Genomic DNA, 21130 nt, shown 5'->3' with positions numbered 1-21130 from the left:
TAAGGAGGCAGGAGCAGGGGGATCTGTGTGAGCATAAGCCTAGCTTGATGACAGAGAAACTCCTTCAAACAAACAAATGAACACATAAACAAACCCTGGGGGGAGGGGGAGCTACAGACTGTATTGAAAACTTCTTTCTCTACCACAGTACTAGGGATTGAACTCAGGACCTTGTGAATATTAAGTTAGCACTGCAAGCACCCACTACTGAGCTACATCCTGATAACATTCAATAAAATCCATTCATACGTGTATACAATGTATCTTAGTTGTAGTCATTCCTTGGTTACTCCCTCTAGCCTTACCACCATCACCTCCTGCCCCTAGCCTGTCTTCCATATGCTTCGATCAACACCCTTCCCTCAACAAGTCCCTGTATCCCTCCCAACTTCATGTTGTTTAATAAAATCACCCACTAAGTCCAACTGGTGCTGCCTGTATTCGTGCATGCCTGCTGGGCATACAAAGGGGCGTGGGAAACCTGCCAATGGCCACCTTTCTCAAAGAAAAGTGGCTCTCTGTCCTTTAGCTTTTATCAGTTGCCATTAGCAACTCAGCAAGGGATGGGGTTGGGGTATTGAGAATCCCTCCCCCTCCACAATGGAAAGTTTAACTCTCTGGATCTTGTGAAGGGCTTGCATGGGTAAACACAGCTGCTGTGAATGTGTGTGTGTAACAGCCATGGTGTGTTCAGAGGCCAGCCTCTCACAGTATTCCTCACCATTCATCAGGTTTTTACACTCACTCTTTCCATAGCTTCTTCAATACTGTTTCCTGAGCCTTGAAGTAGGTAGGGATCCTGTACAAAACAAAAAACTGCATGATATTTATAGAGAAGCCAGTGTTAAGCCGTACTTAAGGTTCACATTTGTAATGAAATAGGTAACTGGGCCTCCACAAGTTCCATGGGAATCGCAGACTAACCATTTGGTTTTCCTCTGCCTCATTTCCTCCTCCTCCTCCTGCTCCTCCTCTTCCTCCTCCCCTCTCTTTAGCATCCTCCTCCTCCTTCTTCTTCTACATCCTCCTTTTCCTCTTCCTCCTCCATCTTCTCCTCTCCTTCTCCTCTTCCTCCCCTTCTTCATCTTTTCATTCTTCCTTGAGCCTCCTGGCCCACTAGGGCCCTTCTATCTTGCATCACCTCTGCCCTCTCAAGGCATGCAATATCCTGTATCTCATTCTTCCTTTAGTTCAGCTGCCTTCTCTTCACATGGTGCTCTATCTTGGGCTGTCTGCTCAGACCACATCTCACCCAATTTCCTTGCTACATTCCCAGTGGACAAGCCCGGTGATTCACTCTTGATATTTGGACAATATTCAGAATGAAGCAGGAAGAAAGCAAGCGGTAGTCTTTTGTGAGTACCTAAGTCTTCATTTTTCTTCAGGTCCTTTCTTATTGCCTTTAAGAGGAACATAATTCTTCATCAGCTATCATAGCCTCAGAGCAAGCCTTGTCACTTGGAGCTGTATCTTCAGGTTTCACCTTTTCCTTTGTAGGCATGAAGGTCCTCTCCAAGAACTCAGCAAAGCTGACTGGAATCCAGGCATTTCTTTCTGTTCTCTTGGAAGTCTGCAGGAAGACAGCTCCTGGGCCTTTTCTTCCTCCAGCCAACCCAGTCTCCTTCACCCAAGGTGACCCATGGCGTGCGGGGAGAAGGGGGGCTCTATCTGAGTGGGCTTTTTCCTGAGTCCAAACCAGATGCTTCCTTCTCCATACGATTGTCAGCTGGCTTCACTTTTCATATTATTTTAAGCTTTAATTATTTTTCTCTCCTTGCGGAGCAACAATTGTGGTAATAAAACCAGATACCAACTCTTATCTCAGGTTAGTAATAAAGTTGTTGCCTACTATCTAGAAATGTACCTGCCTTTTCTTTTTTCTTTCCTTTTCTCTTTCCTTTCCTTTCCTTTCCTTTCCTTTCCTTTCCTTTCCTTTCCTTTCCTTTCCTTTCCTTTCCTTTCCTTTCCTTTCCTTTCCTTTCCTTTTCGTTTCTTTTCTTTTCTGTAAAATGTGGCATTTTACAGGTTGGGATGTATCACCGTTGGTGGAGTGTTTACCTAGCTAGTATATACAAAGCCCTTGCTTAAATTCCTAGCACTGTGTAGGTATGGTGACTCGTGTCTGTAATCTCAGAACTCTACAGGTAGACATGTGGGAAGCAGAAATTCATCCTCAGCATACAGTGAGTTTCAAGTTGGCCTGACCCAGAAGAACTCAGGGGAAAAAAGCTGATGTCTTTTCTCTCTCTCTCTCACTCTCTCTCTCTCTCTCTCTCTCTCTCTCTCTCTCTCTCTCTCTCTCTTTCTCTCTTTCATAATTCTTTTGGTAGAGAGAAGGAAAGAGATGAACATGTATTAAGTTCCCTGGTATCTACCAAATTTGTGTATTACTTGTCGGTTAATATTATAACAAACATTAAATTGTATTCAGAACCATATTTTGATTATTATCTTTGTGTGTTTTGGATCTCACGACAGTGATAGTTACCTGAGGTGCTTAACTACCGTTTCTGTGACAGTAAATTATTTAAGTTTACTCTCTCCCTCTACAGCCCAACAGTGTGTAGTTTGTATGGTTCATTTGTTGTTGGCTTGTTGTTATTGATGTTGTTTGTGTTGCTGATGCTAGAGTCTGGGGCCTTGGACATGTTCGGCAGGCAAATGCTCCACCACTGAGCCTCCAGCCACTTTGCTGGAGGTTTTTGTAGCTGTAGATTGTAATGAAGAAGTTTTTCATCTTTTATATTTGAAAAAGATACCATGGCACGATACACAGCCACAACCAAAGCACTAAGATAAATAACCAACCCAACAGAGTGACATTATGATGCAGTAGTTGTAAGAATCAATTTAAAAGATATATCACTTCATCCTTGGGTTTGCCTATGTTCTCATCTGTGGGATTTAAAATCTTTTGAAACATTGAATGAAGCCTCTCATCTATCATCAACTGCCATTAAATATCACATATTCACAGCTGGAGAAATGGACCAGCCGACATCCGGAAAAGTCCTCCAGTCATTCAAGAAAGAGTTCCTGACTAAGGACAAATTGTTTCAACTGATTTCTTTCCTGAGGTTTGATTTTGCATTGTATGTTCACTTTTAAAGCGGCTTGCTGATCTCTTCATGGACCAGAGATGGAGGAAGTACTACTCTCTGTTTATTTTTTCACCACAAGATTAATTCAGGTCAATCTCAGCTCTCAGGTTTGTTCTTGTAGTGGTTTTGAAGGTTTCAAAGGAAAGGTTGCTGCATGGATTGCTATGAAGCTGCAGATGTTTGCAAGTGAGTTAGAGAGTGACTTCTACAAGCAGATCAGATTGGTGGTCCTGGTCTTCTGGCTGTTAGGGGAACACCACTTTGGCCACTGATTCAAAGAATGTTCTGTTGAGAGCATTTGCTAAGGGGGTTCTGATGATGGCAACTTGCTGATGTCAGGGAACTCCAGGGACATGAACTCACTGAATCACTGCTTTCATTGGAAAAGTAACTTTTGGCCATAACAATTCTCTGCTGGCTAACTTAATGTCAACTTGGCACCAGCTGAAGTTATCTGAGAGGAGGGAACCTCAATGGAGAAAATGCCAACACAAAATCATGCTGTTGGTACACCTATAGGACATTTTCTTAATTAGATTGATGGATGTGGGCCCAGCCCATTGTGGGTGGGGCCGTCACTTGCCTGGTTGTCCTAGGTTCTATAAGAAATTAGGTTGAGCAAGCCATAAGGAGCAAGCCAGTAAGCAGCATTCCTCAGTGGCCTCTGCATCAGCTCCTGTCTCCAGATTTCTATACTGTTTGAGTTCCTGTCCAGATTCCTTCCATGATGAGCTGTGATGTGGAAGTATAAGTCAAATGAACTTTCCTTCCAAAGTTACTTTGGTTATGATATTGCCACAATAGCAGCTCTAAGAAAGAAATTCCTATTAAAAAAAAGTCATTTAACATACCAACTAATAAATCTATTAGGATGTATGTTGGCACGTGATAGCAAGTAGGACTCTAAATGTTAATTTCTATGATAAGGGTTTGTTATTCCTAAGTACCAAGGAAGTGCAAATCAACCACAGTGACATTCTGCCTCATACCCCATACCTGTGAGCACAGATATCAAAAACAGAGCAGAGAGATCAGGCCCTGCTGACAACATACAGTAAAGGCATCATTCTGTGTCTCTGCCTTCCCTCTGGGGGTCAGGAATGCCACCAATGTGCCACTTGGGGAAGGCAAAACTCAGGGATATTAGGCTGTGTTTCTTCCTAGCCCCTGGGGTGCTGAGCCACATTGCTCAGGGAAGGCTGAAACAGTCTCAGATAAAGGGCCCAGCCTGTGTTTCTCTGGCTGAAAACAGCAGGGTTGGGGGAGGGGGAGTCCTATGCACCCAGAAGCTCCTGGGAACCATGATGAGTTGAAAATGGTGGTCCCAATCCGCTTGTGTATGCAGATACCACTGGGAACTTCAAGTAGTTGGGAAAAGGAGCCAGTAGCCCTATATGAACCCAGTGTGGGGAATTCAGCTTAGCTCCAGGTGAGTGCCAGGACTATGGAGGGGCTAGAAGAGGGGTCCTCTACAGGAGACTTAACCACAGCTCTGTGTGTCTAAGCCTTACCCCCTGCCATCCCCATCCCCCCACAGCCCACTGTCCCCCACACCCTTCAGGTCTTTGATGAAGAAGACAGTCCTTGCTTGTCTAAACTGTTTTATTCAGGGTAGATGAAAATGCACAAGTCTTACTCTGGGTGAACCAGAGATTGAATATCTCACAGAATTGGAGGGAAGCTCATTGGCTAATCACTTAGAGCCTAGTTAGATACCCCATCACAATAGAAAACTCTATGCAATGTCACCGGTTGTCATGGTCCTCTGGTGACACAGTCCACTGCCTCACAAAGGATATCTGTGTGCACTCCAGGCAAGAATGTAAATTGGTGGAGCCACAGGCAAAACAACATGGAAGTTCCTGAAAAGAAATATAAAAAAGATGTAGCTTCCTCATGAGGTGTTTGAAATAATTGTCTAATATTCGCCTGTAGGCAAGTCTGTCGGGCATTTTCTTGTTTAAGGATTGATGTGGTAAGGCTAAGCCCACTGCAAGAAGTGGGTTGCCTTGGCAGGTGGTCCTGTGGTGTAAGGAAGCAGGCTGAACAAGCCATGAGGAGCAAGCCTGTAAGCAGGGCTCCACCATGGCGTCATGCGCTGACTTCAGTTCATGATGGTCTATAACTGTAAGCTGAGAGAAACTCTTTCCTGCCTGTGGTAGTCACTGTTCTATTACTGTGATGAAATACTACAAACAATGTAAGATACAATGAAGCTTTTAACTGAGGGCTTGCTTAGAGTTTCATATAGTCCAAGGTCATCATGGTTGGAAGTATGGCCGCAGACAGGCAGGCCTAGTGCTAGAGCAACAGCTAAGAGCTAACTAACATCCTGATCTGCAGGGAGTAAGAGATTGACACTGATTCTGACTTGGTCTTTTGAAATGGGCTGAGAAAGAAATTAGGGAAACAACACTGTTCACAAGAGTAAAAACCAATAGAAAATACCTTGGTGTGACTCTAACTAAGGAAGTAAAAGATCTGTATGATAAGAACTTCAAGTCTCTGAAGAAAGAAATTAAAGAAGATCTCAGAAGATGGAAAGATCTTCTATGCTCATGGATTGGCAGGATCAATATAGTAAAAATGGCTATCTTGTCAAATGCAATCTACAGATTCAATGCAATCTTCATTAAAATTCCAACTCAATTCTTCAATGAATTAGAAAGGGCAATCTGCAAATTCATCTGGAATTACAAAAAACCTAGGATAGCAAAAACCATTCTCCAGGATAAAAGAACCTCTGGTGGAAATACATACAAAAGTTGACCAGATTTGGTACAAGCTTGTAATTCCATCCCTCAGAAGGTTTTTTAAAAATTGTTGTTGGTAGCCTGACCTAAAGCTGTACTACAGAGCATTGTGATCAAAAATTGCATGGTCTTGGTATAACGATAGACAAGTAGACCAATGGAATAAAATTGAATACACAGAAATGAACCCACACACCTATGGTCATTTGATCCTTGACAAGGGAGCTAAAACCATCCAGTGGAGAAAAGACAGCATTTTCAAAAAATGGTGCTGGCACTACTGGCGGTTAACATGTAGAAGAATGGGAATTGATCCATTCCTATCTCCTTGTACTAAGGTCAAATCTAAGTGGATCAAGGAATTCCACATAAAACCAGAGACCATGAAACTTATAGAGGAGAAAGTGGGGAAAAGCATAGAAGATATGGGCACAGGGGGAAAGTTCCTGAATAGAACAGGAATGGCTTGTGCTGTAAGATTGAGAATGGACAAATGGGACCTCATGAAACTGCAAAGCTTCTGTAAAGCAAAAGACACCGTCAATAAGACAAAAAGGCCACCAATAGGTTGGGAAAGGATCTTTACCTATCCCAAATCGGATAGGGGACTAATAACCAATATGTATAAAGAACACAAGAAGGTGGACTTCAGAAAATCCAATAACACCATTAAAAAGTGGGGCTCAGAGCTAAACAAAGAATTGTCACCTGAGGAATACCGAATGGCAGAGAAGCACTTGAAAAATGTTCAGCATCCTTAATCATCAGGGAAATGCAAATCAAAACAACCCTGAGATTCCACTTCACACCAGTCAGAATGGCTAAGATCAAAAATTCTGGTGACAGCAGATGCTGGCAAGGATGTGGAGAAAAAGGAACATTTCTCCGTTGTTGGTGGGATTGCAAGCTTGTACAACCACTCTGGAAATCAATCTGGCAGTTCCTCAGAAAATTGGACATAGGACTACTGGAGGATCCCAGAATACCACTCCTGGGCATATACCCAGAAGATGTTCCAACTGGTAAGAAGGACACATGCTCCACTATGTTCATAGCAGCCTTATTTATTATAGCCAGAAGCTGGAAATAACCCAGATGCCCCTCAACAGAGGAATGGATACAGAAAATGTGGTACATTTACACAATGGAGTACTACTCAGCTATTAAAAAGAATGAATTTATGAAATTCCTAGCCAAATGGTTGGACCTGGAGGTAGCATCATACTGAGTGAGGTAACCCAATCACAAAAGAATTCACATGATATGTACTCACTGGTAAGTGGATATTATTCCAGAAACTTAGAATACCCAAGATATGAGATACAATTTGCAAAACACAAGAAACTCAAGAAGAACTAAGACTGAAGTGTGGACACTTTGCCCCTTCTTATAATTGGGAACAAAACACCCAGGAAAGAGTTACAGAGACAAAATTTGGAGTTGAGAAGAAAGGATGTATCATCTAGAAACTGCCATAGAAGTGGATGCTCACAGTCAGCTATTGGATGGATCACATGCCCGCCAATGGAGGAGCTAGAGAAAGTACCCAAGGAGCTAAAGGGATCTGCAACCCTATAGGTGGAACAAAATATGAACTAACCAGTACACTCCCCCCCAATCCCCCCCCCCCTCCGCCGGAGCTCGTGTCTCAGTCTGAGTATGTATCTGAAGATGGCCTAGTTGGCCATCAGTGGAAGAAGAGGCCCCTTGTTCTTGCAAACTTTATATGCCTCAGTACAGGGGAACACCAGGGCCAAAAAGTGGGAGTGAGTGAGTAGGGGAGTGGTAGGGGGAGGATATGGGGGACTTTTGGGATAGCATTGGAAATGTAAATGAAGAAAATCACAAATAAAAAAAGGGAAAAAAAGAGAACTTCAAGTCTCTGAAGAAAGAAATTGCAGAAGATCATAGAAGATGGAAAAGATCTCCTGAGCTATCTGGGGAAAGGAAGCAGCATGCAGTGTCACACAGCTCTCTCTGAGGCAACTGCTAGAACTGGAATAGGGATGTTTGTTTGTTTGTTTGTTTGTTTGTTTGTTTGTTTATTATAAAAGCATACAAAAGTTAACCAGAGTTGGTACATGCCTGTGATTCCAGCACTCAGGTTTTAAAAAAATTGTTGTTGTTAGTATTCCTGTTGATTCTATTGGATTTGTTTTGAACTCTCCCAGCTATTTGCACTGGACCCAGAAAATTAAGCCCATGCTCTGTACAGACCTATCATTCATGTTAATCAGTGATTTTATTCTTAGCAATCACTCCTCAGATGATCTCATTACTCACTTTCAAATAAGGAAAACAGTCATACAAACATTAGTTAACTTGTATGGTCTCACGTAACCAACTCATCATGACTATAGAGTGGCATCCCAATCTTTGGAATACCCAAGCTTCTATTTTTGAGATGACAGGCCTCTGTGGAAGACTCCATTAGCTGGCAGAGGACCTGGAATGTCTGGCGCTTGAAGGCCAAGGCTGCCCCTCCAGTGTCTCTGAAGTTGAGGCAGAGGTCAGCCAACAACACAGGAACACTTGGCCACAGCTGGTTCAGGTCTGTGTTTTGGATGAGCCCTGAGACCTGGATGAACAGAGGTCTCCAGAGTTCTGGTAAAGGTGAGCACAAACACTTAGACTCGAGGAGAATGATGGACCTTTGGGATGCAAGTCTTTCTTTTTTTTTTATCTTTGCTTTGTACATAGTTTATGTCAAAATCAACTTGTTCTATACTCCAGACCTTACTTAATCAGTCTGACAGAAATTTTAAACCCTCTGACAAACATCACTCCATCCCTCTTCTACATTTTTCCCTGGACCATCATTCTCAGAGATGAGCCATTCTGAGGGAATCCTAATAGCCCCAAAGGTAGTCATCTTTGGCACTTGATCTTTAGGAAAGTAGGCAGAGTTCTGACCCAGATGATTGCAGATGTTCCTCTTGGCCTTCAACTTGTCTGGAAACCTTTGGTCTTACTTCTCCCTTCTCATCTTATTTGGACCTAGATCCCAATATTTCCACACAAAACAGAGGCTGGAGATTCTTAATGATACCTTGTAGTTTATTGTTTCTGTTTAAAACACTAGGTAGAAACTCCCATGACCTCCCAAGACAAAATGATTTACAATTTGAAAGTCAGTGACCAAATGCCCTATTGTCTCCTCCCTGGAGAAATCATGATTAAAAAATTAATAATAATCCACGGTGGTAGAATGTTGCTTTGTTTGTTTGTCCGTTTATTAGTTTTGGGGGTGGTGGGTTTTTTATTTTGTTCTGTTTTTTTGAGACAAGGTCTGTCAGTGTAACCCTGGATGTCCGGGGAACTTACAACATAAAGCAGGATGGCTACAACCTCAGAGAGATCCACCTGCCTCTGCCTCCCAAGTGGTGGGATTAAAGTCGTACACAAGCATATCAGATAATAATCTTTTAATTGCCTAAACTATATCTCATAAAGGAAGAAAAACAGAAGTCAAAATTGCCTCACTCTAAAGCTATTTTCATGATTAATTAAAAGCAAGGTACTCATCAGCTGACTGTGTTCTGTGTTTAGCACACTTTTGCCAAATTTAGAGAACAATTTAAAGCCATTCAGAATTAACAATGAATATACATGAATGTCAAACAAAATAAGAAATCCATATCTTACTCAGGAGACATTTTTGACACACAAAGTTTTCTGACCTTGGCTGAGATAATTGTTTTATTGTTGTTTTGGGGGGTTTTGTTTGTTTGTTTTTTTCTTTTTGTTTGTTTGTTTGGGTGTTTTTTTTTTGGTATTTTGGTTTTTTTTTCTGAGACAGGGATTCTCTATGTAGCCCTGGCTGTCCTGGAGCTCACTCTGTAGACCAGGCTGGCCTCGAAGTCAGAAATCTGCCTGCCTCTGCCTCTCAAGTGCTGGGATTAAAGGCATGCATCACCACTGCCAGGCAGGCTGAGATAATTCAATGGCTGAAAGTCATGGAGACAGTTCTCATCCGAGTGTACCACCGTATGACCAACCATTAACTATGCCAGCTTGAAAGTAGAGCAACAATCTCCAGCCATTGAGGCATAATGAAAGATTACTGTACTCACAGGCCAACAAAAGGCGCAAACAGACTTATTCACATTCAGAGTTTATAGCAATGTCCTTTCAGACCATTGATATCTACGAAATGCATATGAAATACCTACAGCACTGAGTCTAAAGGGGACTCCACCTCACAGGGAACATACAGAAGGGTAAAGAGGAAAACCAAGAATGGAAACCTTACTGCTCCCAGTTGCCTTTTTCAAGCCAACATCTCTTTCAAGCCTGCAGATTTTTTTTGCCTTTGGGAAATTAAGTTGGACACAAAATCATCTTGCTTATCACATAGCAACGTAAATGTAACTACCTGAAGTCCTACTCAGCTGACAGGAGAAAAGATACAAGTGAAAAACAGAGAATGAGTAAAGAGGAAAAAAATGTACCTAGTCAAAAGGAAGATGAACAAAATGGACCAAAGACATCAAAAAAGATGGAGGTGAGGAGGGCACTAAGATACAGGAGATCACTGTCAAACTACATGCCCTTCAAAGCACAGTCTTAGCCCTGAGCTGGGTAGTGCCAGCACACTTCTTTTTTTTTTTAATTTTTTATTAGGTATTTAGCTCATTTACATTTCCAATGCTATACCAAAAGTCCCCCATACCCACCCACCCCCACTCCCCTACCCACCCACTCCCCCTTTTTGGCCCTGGCGTTCCCCTGTACTGGAGCATATAAATTTTGCGTGTCCAATGGGCCTCTCTTTCCAGTGATGGCCGACTAGGCCATCTTTTGATACATATGCTTCTAGAGTCAAGAGCTCCGGGGTACTGGTTAGTTCATAATGTTGTTCCACCTATAGGGTTGCAGATCCCTTTAGCTCCTTGGGTACTTTCTCTAGCTACTCCTTTGGGAGCCCTGTGATCCATCCATTAGCTGACTGTGAGCATCCACTTCTGTGTTTGCTAGGCCCCGGCATAGTCTCACAAGAGACAGCTACATCTGTGTCCTTTCGATAAAATCTTGCTAGTGTATGCAATGGTGTCAGCGTTTGGATGCTGATTATGGGGTGGATCCCTGGATATGGCAGTCTCTACATGGTCCATCCTTTCATCTCAGCTCCAAACTTTGTCTCTGTAACTCCTTCCAAGGGTGTTTTGTTCCCACTTCTAAGGAGGGGCATAGTGTCCACACTTCAGTCTTCATTTTTCTTGAGTTTCATGTGTTTAGGAAATTGTATCTCATATCTTGGGTATCCTAGGTTTTGGGCTAATATCCACTTATCAGTGAGTACATATTGTGTGAGTTCCTTTGTGAATGTGTTACCTCACTCAGGATGATGCCCTCCAGGTCCATCCATTTGGCTAGGAATTTCATAAATTCATTCTTTTTAATAGCTGAGTAGTACTCCATTGTGTAGATGTACCACATTTTCTGTATCCATTCCTCTGTTGAGGGGCATCTGGGTTCTTTCCAGCTTCTGGCTATTGCTATGAACATAGTGGAGCATGTGTCCTTCTTACCAGTTGGGGCATATTCTGGATATATGCCCAGGAGAGGTATTGCTGGATCATCCGGTAGTACTATGTCCAATTTTCTGAGGAACTGCCAGACTGATTTCCAGAGTGGTTGTACAAGCCTGCAATCCCACCAACAATGGAGGAGTGTTCCTCTTTCTCCACATCCACACCAGCATCTGCTGTCACCTGAATTTTTGATCTTAGCCATTCTGACTGGTGTGAGGTGGAATCTCAGGGTTGTTTTGATTTGCATTTCCCTGATGATTAAGGATGTTGAGCATTTTTTCAGGTGCTTCTCTGCAATTCGGTATTCCTCAGGTGAGAATTCTTTGTTCAGTTCTGAGCCCCATTTTTTAATGGGGTTATTTGATTTTCTGAAGTCCACCTTCTTGAGTTCTTTATATATGTTGGATATTAGTCCCCTATCTGATTTAGGATAGGTAAAGATCCTTTCCCAATCTGTTGGTGGTCTTTTTGTCTTATTGACGGTGTCTTTTGCCTTGCAGAAACTTTGGAGTTTCATTAGGTCCCATTTGTCAATTCTTGATCTTACAGCACAAGCCATTGCTGTTCTGTTCAGGAATTTTTCCCCTGTGCCCATATCTTCAAGGCTTTTCCCCACTTTCTCCTCTATAAGTTTCAGTGTCTCTGGTTTTATGTGAAGTTCCTTGATCCACTTAGATTTGACCTTAGTACAAGGAGATAAGTATGGATCGATTTGCATTCTTCTACATGATAACAACCAGTTGTGCCAGCACCAATTGTTGAAAATGCTGTCTTTCTTCCACTGGATGGTTTTAGCTCCCTTGTCGAAGATCAAGTGACCATAGGTGTGTGGGTTCATTTCTGGGTCTTCAATTCTATTCCATTGGTCTACTTCTCTGTCTCTATACCAGTACCCTGCAGTTTTTATCACAATTGCTCTGTAGTAAAGCTTTAGGTCAGGCATGGTGATTCCACCAGAGGTTCTTTTATCCTTGAGAAGAGTTTTTGCTATCCTAGGTTTTTTGTTATTCCAGATGAATTTGCAAATTGCTCCTTCTAATTCATTGAAGAATTGAGTTGGAATTTTGATGGGGATTGCATTGAATCTGTAGATTGCTTTTGGCAAGATAGCCATTTTTACAATGTTGATCTTGCCAGTCCATGAGTATGGAGATCCTTCCATCTTCTGAGATCTTCTTTAATTTCTTTCTTCAGATTTGAAGTTTTTATCATACAGATCTTTCACTTCCTTAGTTAGAGTCACGCCGAGATATTTTATATTATTTGTGACTATTGAGAAGGGTGTTGTTTCCCTAATTTCTTTCTCAGCCTGTTTATTCTTTGTATAAAGAAAGGCCATTGACTTGTTTGAGTTTATTTTATATCCAGCTACTTCAACGAAGCTGTTTATCAGGTTTAGGAGTTCTCTGGTGGAGTTTTTGGGGTCACTTATATATACTATCATATCATCTGCAAAAAGTGATATTTTGACTTCCTCTTTTCCAATTTGTATCCCCTTGATCTCCTTTTGTTGTCAGATTGCTCCGGCTAATACTTCAAGTACTATGTTGAAAAGGTAGGGAGAAAGTGGGCAGCCTTGTCTAGTCCCTGATTTTAGTGGGATTGCTTCCAGCTTCTCTCCATTTACTTTGATGTTGGCTACTGGTTTGCTGTAGATTGCTTTTATCATGTTTAGGTATGGGCCTTGAATTCCCGATCTTTCCAGAACTTTTATCATGAATGGGTGTTGGATCTTGTCAAATGCTTTTTCTGCATGTAACGAGATGATCATGTGGTTTTTGTCTTTGAGTTTGTTTATATAATGGATTACATTGATGGATTTTCGTATATTAAACCATCCCTGCATCCCTGGAATAAAACCTACTTGGTCAGGATGGATGATTGCTTTAATGTGTTCTTGGATTCAGTTAGCGAGAATTTTATTGAGGATTTTTGCATCGATATTCATAAGAGAAATTGGCCTGAAGTTCTCTATCTTTGTTGGATCTTTCTGTGGTTTAGGTATCAGAGTAATAGTGGCTTCATAAAATGAGTTGGGTAGAGTACCTTCTACTTCTATCTTGTGAAAAAGTTTGTGCAGAACTGGAATTAGATCTTCTTTGATGGTCTGATAGAACTCTGCACTAAACCCCTCTGGTCCTGGGCTTTTTTTAGCTGGGAGACTATTTATAACTGCTTCTATTTCTTTAGGGGATATGGGACTGTTTAGAAGGTCAACTTGATCCTGATTCAACTTTGGTACCTGGTATCTGTCCAGAAATTTGTCCATTTTGTCCAGGTTTTCCAGTTTTGTTGAGTATAGCCTTTTGTAGAAGGATCTGATGGTGTTTTGGATTTCTTCAGGATCTGTTGTTATGTCTCCCTTTTCAGTTCTGATTTTGTTAATTAGGATTTTGTCCCTGTGCCCTCTAGTGAGTCTAGCTAATGGTTTATCTATCTTGTTGATTTTCTCAAAGAACCAACTCCTCGTTTGGTTAATTCTTTGAATAGTTCTTCTTGTTTCCACTTGGTTGATTTCACCCCTGAGTTTGATTATTTCCTGCCGTCTACTCCTCTTGGGTGAATTTGCTTCCTTTTTTTCTAGAGCTTTTAGATTTGTTGTCAAGCTGCTAGTATGTGCTCTCTCCAGTTTCTTCTTGGAGGCACTCAGAGCTATGAGTTTCCCTCTTAGAAATGCTTTCATTGTGTCCCAAAGGTTTGGGTACGTTGTGGCTTCATTTTCATTAAACTCTAAAAAGTCTTTAATTTCTTTCTTTATTCCTTCCTTGACCAAGGTATCATTGAGAAGAGTGTTGTTCAGTTTCCAGGTGAGTGTTGGCTTTCTATTATTGTTTTTGTTATTGAAGATCAGCCTTAGACCATGGTGATCTGATAGGATACATGGGACAATTTCAATATTTTTGAATCTGTTGAGGCCTGTTTTGTGACCTATTATGTGGTCAATTTTGGAGAAGGTACCATGAGGTGCTGAGAAGAAGGTATATCCTTTTGTTTTAGGATAAAATGTTCTGTAGATATCTGTCAGATCCATTTGTTTCATCACTTCTGTTAGTTTCAGTGTGTCCCTGTTTAGTTTCTGTTTCCATGATCTGTCCATTGGTGAAAGTGGTGTGTTGAAGTCTCCCACTATTATTGTGTGAGGTGCAATGTGTGCTTTGAGCTTTACTAAAGTTTCTTTAATGAATGTGGCTGCCCTTGTATTTGGAGCATAGATATTCAGAATTGAGAGTTCCTCTTGGAGGATTTTACCTTTGATGAGAACGAAGTGCCCCTCCTTGTCTTTTTTGATGACTTTGGGTTGGAAGTCAATCTTATCAGATATTAGGATGGCTACTCCAGCTTGTTTCTTCATACCATTTGCTTGGAAAATTGTTTTCCAGCCTTTCATTCTGAGGTAGTGTCTATCTTTTTCTCTGAGATGAGTTTCCTGTAAGCAGCAAAATATCGGGTCTTGTTTGTGTAGCCAGTTTGTTAGTCTATGTCTTTTTATTGGGGAGTTGAGACCATTGATGTTAAGAGATATTAAGGAAAAGTAATTGTTGCTTCCTGTTATTTTTGTTGTTAAAGTTGGCATTCTGTTCTTGTGGCTGTCTTCTTTTAGGTTTGTTGAGGGATTACCTTCCTGTTTTTTCTAGGGCGTTGTTCCCGTTCTTGTATTGGTTTTTTTCTGTTATTATCCTTTGAAGGGCTGGATTCATGGAGAGATAATGTGTGAATTTGGTTTTGTCGTGGAATACTTTGGTTTCTCCATCTATGGTAATTGAGAGTTTGGCTGGGTATAGTAGCCTGGGCTGGAATTTGTGTTCTCTTAGTGTCTGTATAACATCTGTCCGGGCTCTTCTGGCTTTCATAGTCTCTGGTGAAAAATCTGGTGTAAATTCTGATAGGCTTGCCTTTATATGTTACTTGACCTTTTTCCCTTACTGCTTTTAGTATTCTATCTTTATTTAGTGCATTTGTTGTTCTGATTATTATGTGTCGGGAGGAATTTCTTTTCTGGTCCAGTCTATTTGGAGTTCTGTAGGCTTCTTGTATGTTCATAGGCATCTCTTTCTTTAGATTTGGGAAGTTTTCTTCAATAATTTTGTTGAAGATGTTTGCTGGTCCTTTGAGTTGAAAATCTTCATTCTCATCCACTCCTATTATCCGTAGGTTTGGTCTTCTCATTGTGTCCTGGATTTCCTGGATATTTTGAGTTAGGATCTTTTTGCATTTTCCATTTTCTTTGATTGTTGTGCCGATGTTCTCTATGGAATCTTCTGCACCTGAGATTCTCTCTTCCATCTCTTGTATTCTGTTGCTGATGCTCAAATCTATGGTTCCAGATTTCTTTCCTAGGGTTTCTATCTCCAGTGTTGCCTCACTTTGAGTTTTCTTTATTGTGTCTACTTCCCTTTTTAGGTCTAGTATGGTTTTGTTCATTTCTATCACCTGTTTGTATGTTTTTTCCTCTTTTTCTGTAAGGACTTCAACCTGTTTGATTGTGTTTTCCTGTTTTTCTCTAAGGACTTGTAACTCTTTAGCAGTGTTCTCCTGTATTTCTTTAAGTGATTTATTAAAGTCCTTCTTGGTGTCCTCTGCCATCATCATGAGATATGCTTTTAAATCTAGGTCTAGGTTTTCAGGTGTGTTGGGGTGTCCTGGACTGGACGAAGTGGGAGTGCTGGGTTCTGATGATGGTGAGTGGTCTTGGTTCCTGTTAGTAAGATTCCTACGTTTACCTTTCGCCATCTGGTAATCTCTGGAGTTAGTAGTTATAGTTGACTCTGTTTAGAGATTGTTCTTCTGGTGATTCTGTTACCATCTATCAGCAGACCTGGGAGACAGATTCTCTCCTCTGAGTTTCAGTGCTCAGAGCACTCTCTGCTGGCAAGCTCTCTTACAGGGAAGGTGAGCAGATATCTTGTTTTTGGACCTCCTGCTGGCCTAAGAAGAAGGCCCAAAACAGGGACTTTCTCAGAAGCTGTGTTGCTTTGGCAGTTCCCAGAAGCTGTCAGCTTCTGTGGTGCAGACTCTCACCTGTGTAGACTAAATTCCTAAGTTCCAGGGAGTCCCGGAATCAAGATGGCGACCGCTGCTGCTGAGGCTGAGGCCGCCTCCCAAGCCAGGCGGACACCTGTCTTCTGGTCTGGACGGTGGCCGGCTGTCTGCGGCCCGCCAAGGGTGCTGCCTCTGCGGCTCTGTGCTTCTGCCTGTCCCAGAAGCTGTCCGGTTCTCTGGCGCACCCTCTCACCTGTTCAGACTAATTTCCTAAGTTCTGCTGAGTCCCGGAACCAAGATGGCGACCGCTGCTGCTGAGGCTGGGGCCGCCTCCCAAGCCAGGCGGACACCTGTCCTCTGGTCCGGATGGTGGCCGGCTGGCCAGCACACTTCTTTTTCTCTGCCTGTCTGTCTGTCTGTCTGTCTGTCTGTCTCTGTGTTTCTCTGTCTCTGTCTCTCTCTCTCTCTGTTTCTCTGTCTCTGTCTCTCTCTCTCCCTCCCTCCCTCTCCCTCCTCCGTGTCTTTCTCTCTCCCTCCCCCTCTCTCTCTCTCTCTCTCTCACACACACACACACACACACACACACACACACACACACACACACATCCTATTCTTTACATTAAAAGTTGTCCTATACACTACCCCGCCCCCCAAAATGGTGAGATTAGTGTACTGTCCTAAAACCACCAATTTCCTCCCACTAAAATGATTAATTAAATGATCTCATACCGTGTTATTTCAACCAAATGAAACTGTCTACACTTTGCCAACTTTGAACTGCTGAAAGCAATTTAGCACAGCTCATCTGAATGGCCTACTATCACTAAAAAGAAGGAAGTAAATATACAGAAAGCCATTAGGGAATAGTCCTACTAGCAGTTTTTAAACAGAATATATACACATTGTGTGTGTGTAGAAATATCTACGAATACAAAAATAGACAGTGATATTTTCTAAATGTGTATTTTTTGAGAGAGGGTCTCACTATGTCACCCAAGTTAGCCTTGATCTTTAGGCAATCCTCCTGCATCAGTTTCCCAGGTGCTGGGACTACAGGTATATACCATGTTATTTGGTTATCTTAAAAAAATGTATAAATGCATATATATATGCGTGTGTGTTTATATGTGTATATATATATATATATATATATATATATATATATATATTCTTACGTGTATGTTGTACATAAATAATATATAACACTTGTAAGTGCATAGAGATTTTCTGGAAGCACCGCAAGAAAACATCACTTACGATTGCCTCTGAGAGGAAACCAGAGATCAGTGGAAGATGGGATTTCTCTCATGGCTAGAATCCTTTCCTGTAGCCTCTTGTATTGTTAGTATGTGTGGGTTTGAATATGCTTGGCCCAGGGAGTGGCACTATTAGGAGGTATGGCCTTGTTAAAGAAGGCATGGCCTTATTGGAAGAAGTGTGACAGTGTGGGGGTGGGCTTGTAGACTCTCCTCCTAGCTGCCTGGATGCTAGTCTTCTCCTGCTTGACTTTGGAACAAGATGTGGAATTCTCAAATATTCCTATACCATGCCTGCCTGGATACTGCCATGCTCCAGCCTTGATGATAATGGACTGAACCTCTGAACCTGTAAGCCAGCCCAAATTAAATGCTCTCCCTCTGTTGCCTTGGTCAAGGTGTCTCTTCATAGAAATGAAACCCTAACTAAGACAGTATGTCTGACTACATACATGTCTTATTGTTGTTTTGAGATAGGGCCTTACAAGATAGGCCAGACTATAGTCAAATTTACCATCCTCTTGCCTCAGCCTTCTGAGCAGTATAATTAAAATACCCATTGCCAGCTTGTACAATGTTTTCAATTAAGAAAATGCCTAGACACTTTTCAAATGTCTCAAGTAAAGCAATGCCCATTTTAGTATGCAAATACTTTAGTGTATCATGAAATATTTACAAAAAGTATTTCAAACAAGGTTAATTACTTAAACTCTGGCCTTTTGTTAGTTTGGTTTTGAGACAGACTTTGATGTAGCCCAGGCTGGCCTGGGACTCCCTTTGTAAATGAGGATAGTCTTGAAGCACTTATCCCCTGCCTCTATGTCCTGAGCATTAGAATTCCAGGTGAGTGACACTGCACCTTGTTTCTATGCAATACTGGGAACTAAATCCAGAGCTTCATGCATGCTAGCAAAGCAGTCTACCAGTGAGCTGCCTCCCCAGCCCAAACTGTTCTGCACTGTTCACTGCCTGCCAAACAGGGGAATGACCCCGGGGATCTTCAATGGGAATTAAAGTGAGTGGGCTTGTTCTAATGATAATATTCACATTGCAAGTATTTAATAACTATGCAGTCTCTCATGGAAAGATATTTGTGTGTGTGTGCGCACGCGCGTGCACATCACAAGCACATATTCGATGAGGTCATGGTCAGCTGTCTTCCTCTTCCTCCTCCTCCTCCTCCTCCTCCTCCTCCTCCTCCTCCTCCCCCTCCCCCTCCCCCTCCCCCTCCCCCTCCCCCTCCCCCCCCCTCCTCCTCCCCCTCCTCCTCTTCTTCTTCTTCTTCTTCTTCTTCTTCTTCTTCTTCTTCTTCTTCTTCTTCTTCTTCTTCTTCTTCTTCTTCTTCTTCTTCTTCTGAGACAGGATTTCTCTGTGTAGCCCTGGCTTTCCTGGAACTTACTTTGTAGACCAGGCTGGCCTCAAACTCAGAAATCCACCTGCCTCTGCCTCCCAAGTGCTGGGATTAAAGGCTGGCATCACTATGACCTGCAGCTGTCTTCTTTAGTCACTTTGCTCTTTAATTTTTGGACAAGGTTGATCCTTAAACCTGAATCTCTGATTGGCTTGGCCAACAACTCATGGGGATCCTCCTGTGAATGCCTCCCCAGCACCTGTCTTTTATCAAATGTGGTAGAGGGGTCTGAATAAGAATGATTGCCCCCATCCCTGACCCCTCCCTACCCCCACTCCACACAAGCATGCCCCCAGTCTATGGAATGTAAACACTTGGTCCTCAGTCAGTGGCATTATTTGGGAAGGAATTAGGAGTTTCTTTCTGGAGGAAGTACCTCACTTGGGGGGGGGGCAGGGTCTGGGAATTTAAAGCTTCACACTGCTCTCAGTTGGCTCTCTCTGTTCCAGGCCTTCAGTGCATCATGCTGCAGCTTCCTGCTTCTACTGCTATGCCTGCCTCATGCAGCCATGCCTCCACACCAGGATGACCTCTTATGCTTTTGGAAGTAAAAGCCCCAAAACAATCTTCTATAAGCTCTCCTGGTCAAGGTATTTTTATCACAGCAACAAAAAGGCAACAAAGACACATGAGTATTGGGGATGTGCCTCAGTTCCTCCACTTACACAGCAAGCACCTTACAGTCCGAGTCCTTGCTCCTCCCCTCAAATATTTTCAAGTTCTATGAACGACACACTCACCTGTGGGCCATACACCTAACTACACAACTCGATCAGGAGCACATTTGCACATCTATATGTAAGCATGTAGTATGTATAAGTGTGTGAATGCAGAACTAAACACACTATTAGTAATCCTAACCCATCATACTTAGAGGGTCTTGATGTATCTTCAGGATGACTGAGAAACCACTGTTAGTGTGGCCTCAAAACCAACTAAGCCTTAGCCAAATCTGGGGCCTGTGCCTCTATTCAAGCCTCTCTCACCTTATACTCCTAGGGAGAAGATGAGGAAATATCTTCATTCTCCTAAGGGTGTTTCTCTTCTTACCTGGATAATTCCCAAAGACTAGGAACCCACTGTTACCTTTAGTAGCTCTACTTAAATTACCTCCTCCACAGACCTCACCTTCTCCTCTCAGGAGCAGTATGTGAGCTAAGAGCCACCATGATGGGCACAACAGCACAAGTTACAGCCTGGAATGCCACAGTGATGGGCACCACATCACAAGTTACAGCCTGGACTGCAGGAGGTGGGCCGTGAGCCAGAGGTCCATTAGTCTTAGCAACTTATTACTGTGATTTCAGATGTTTGAACACAAAACCATTTTTTATAAATACTGACATATGAGCCAGTATAAAATGCAGATTTCCTGATATTCTGATATGAATATCAGAAGCAGTATCCCAAAACTAGATAATTAGCCATAATCGTGGCAAATGTTTGTCAGAAAGTCCAAAAAAAAAAAAAAAAACAAAAAAACAAACCAACAAACCCAAACACCTTTAATCCCAGCACTCAGGAGTCAGAGGCAGGCAGATTTCTGAGTTTGAAGAGAGCCTGGTTTACAAAGTGAGTTCCTGGACAGCCAGGGCTATACAGAGAAACGCTGTCTCAAAAAACCACAACAACAACAAAACAAAAAGAAACAAACAAAAACATTTTCTTAGATTTATTGTAGCCGTCATAAACATGCTTTATCCAAAAATTAAACATTACAATCTTTCATGTTCATTAAGCCAACAACTTAATAGTGCCCTCTATCAAATTTTTTGTTCAATCTTACTTCCTCAGTTCAATTTATGCCATCCCTAATTTTTTTTCAAATGGCATGAATCTTACTAGCCGATATTGATATTAATAGGCATGGAATTTTGACCATTGCATATAAGTATATGATGTGCCATTTTTGAAACCTGCCATTTTTCTCTTTAATTCACTACTTCAGGTTTGTTTGTTCGTTTTGTTTTGTTTTGTTTTTTATGAAACGGGGTTTCTCTGCATAGTCCTGGCTGTCTTGGAACAACCTTTGTAGACCAGTCTTGAACTCAGAAATCTGCCTGCCTCTGCCTCAGGAGTGTTGGGATTAAAGGCT

General features: G+C 42.0%; 2 protein-coding genes across 4 annotated transcripts in view; one reads left to right on the top strand and one right to left on the bottom strand.

The window, feature by feature from the left end:
- Gm3696 (predicted gene 3696) overlaps window positions 1-1782 on the top strand; it is a 31853-nt gene extending 30071 nt beyond the window's left edge. Inside the window, exon 5 of the mRNA XM_030247565.1 lies at window positions 1498-1782. Coding sequence (XP_030103425.1) covers window positions 1498-1688 — 191 coding nt within the window. The 3' untranslated portion in view covers window positions 1689-1782. The remainder of the gene's footprint in view (window positions 1-1497) is intronic.
- Gm31035 (predicted gene, 31035) overlaps window positions 1-21130 on the bottom strand; it is an 89637-nt gene that overhangs the window by 60391 nt on the left and 8116 nt on the right. For 2 of the 3 annotated variants that reach the window (XR_874177.2, XM_006518121.3), the window contains one exon: window positions 4770-4963. The exons of the other annotated variant lie outside the window; for it this stretch is intronic. Coding sequence is in view for 1 of the 2 variants with exons in the window: in XM_006518121.3 (XP_006518184.1) it covers window positions 4847-4963 (117 nt within the window). In the remaining variant the exon portion in view is untranslated. Of the gene's footprint in view, window positions 1-4769; window positions 4964-21130 lie in introns of those variants that run through there. 3 annotated transcript variants of the gene reach the window in all.

This window comes from Mus musculus, chromosome 14 (genome assembly GCF_000001635.26).
Source record: "Mus musculus strain C57BL/6J chromosome 14, GRCm38.p6 C57BL/6J".
Taxonomy (NCBI): Eukaryota; Metazoa; Chordata; class Mammalia; order Rodentia; family Muridae; genus Mus; species Mus musculus.
Note: the sequence above shows the minus strand (reverse complement) of the source record. Positions and strands in the feature narration are given on the sequence as shown.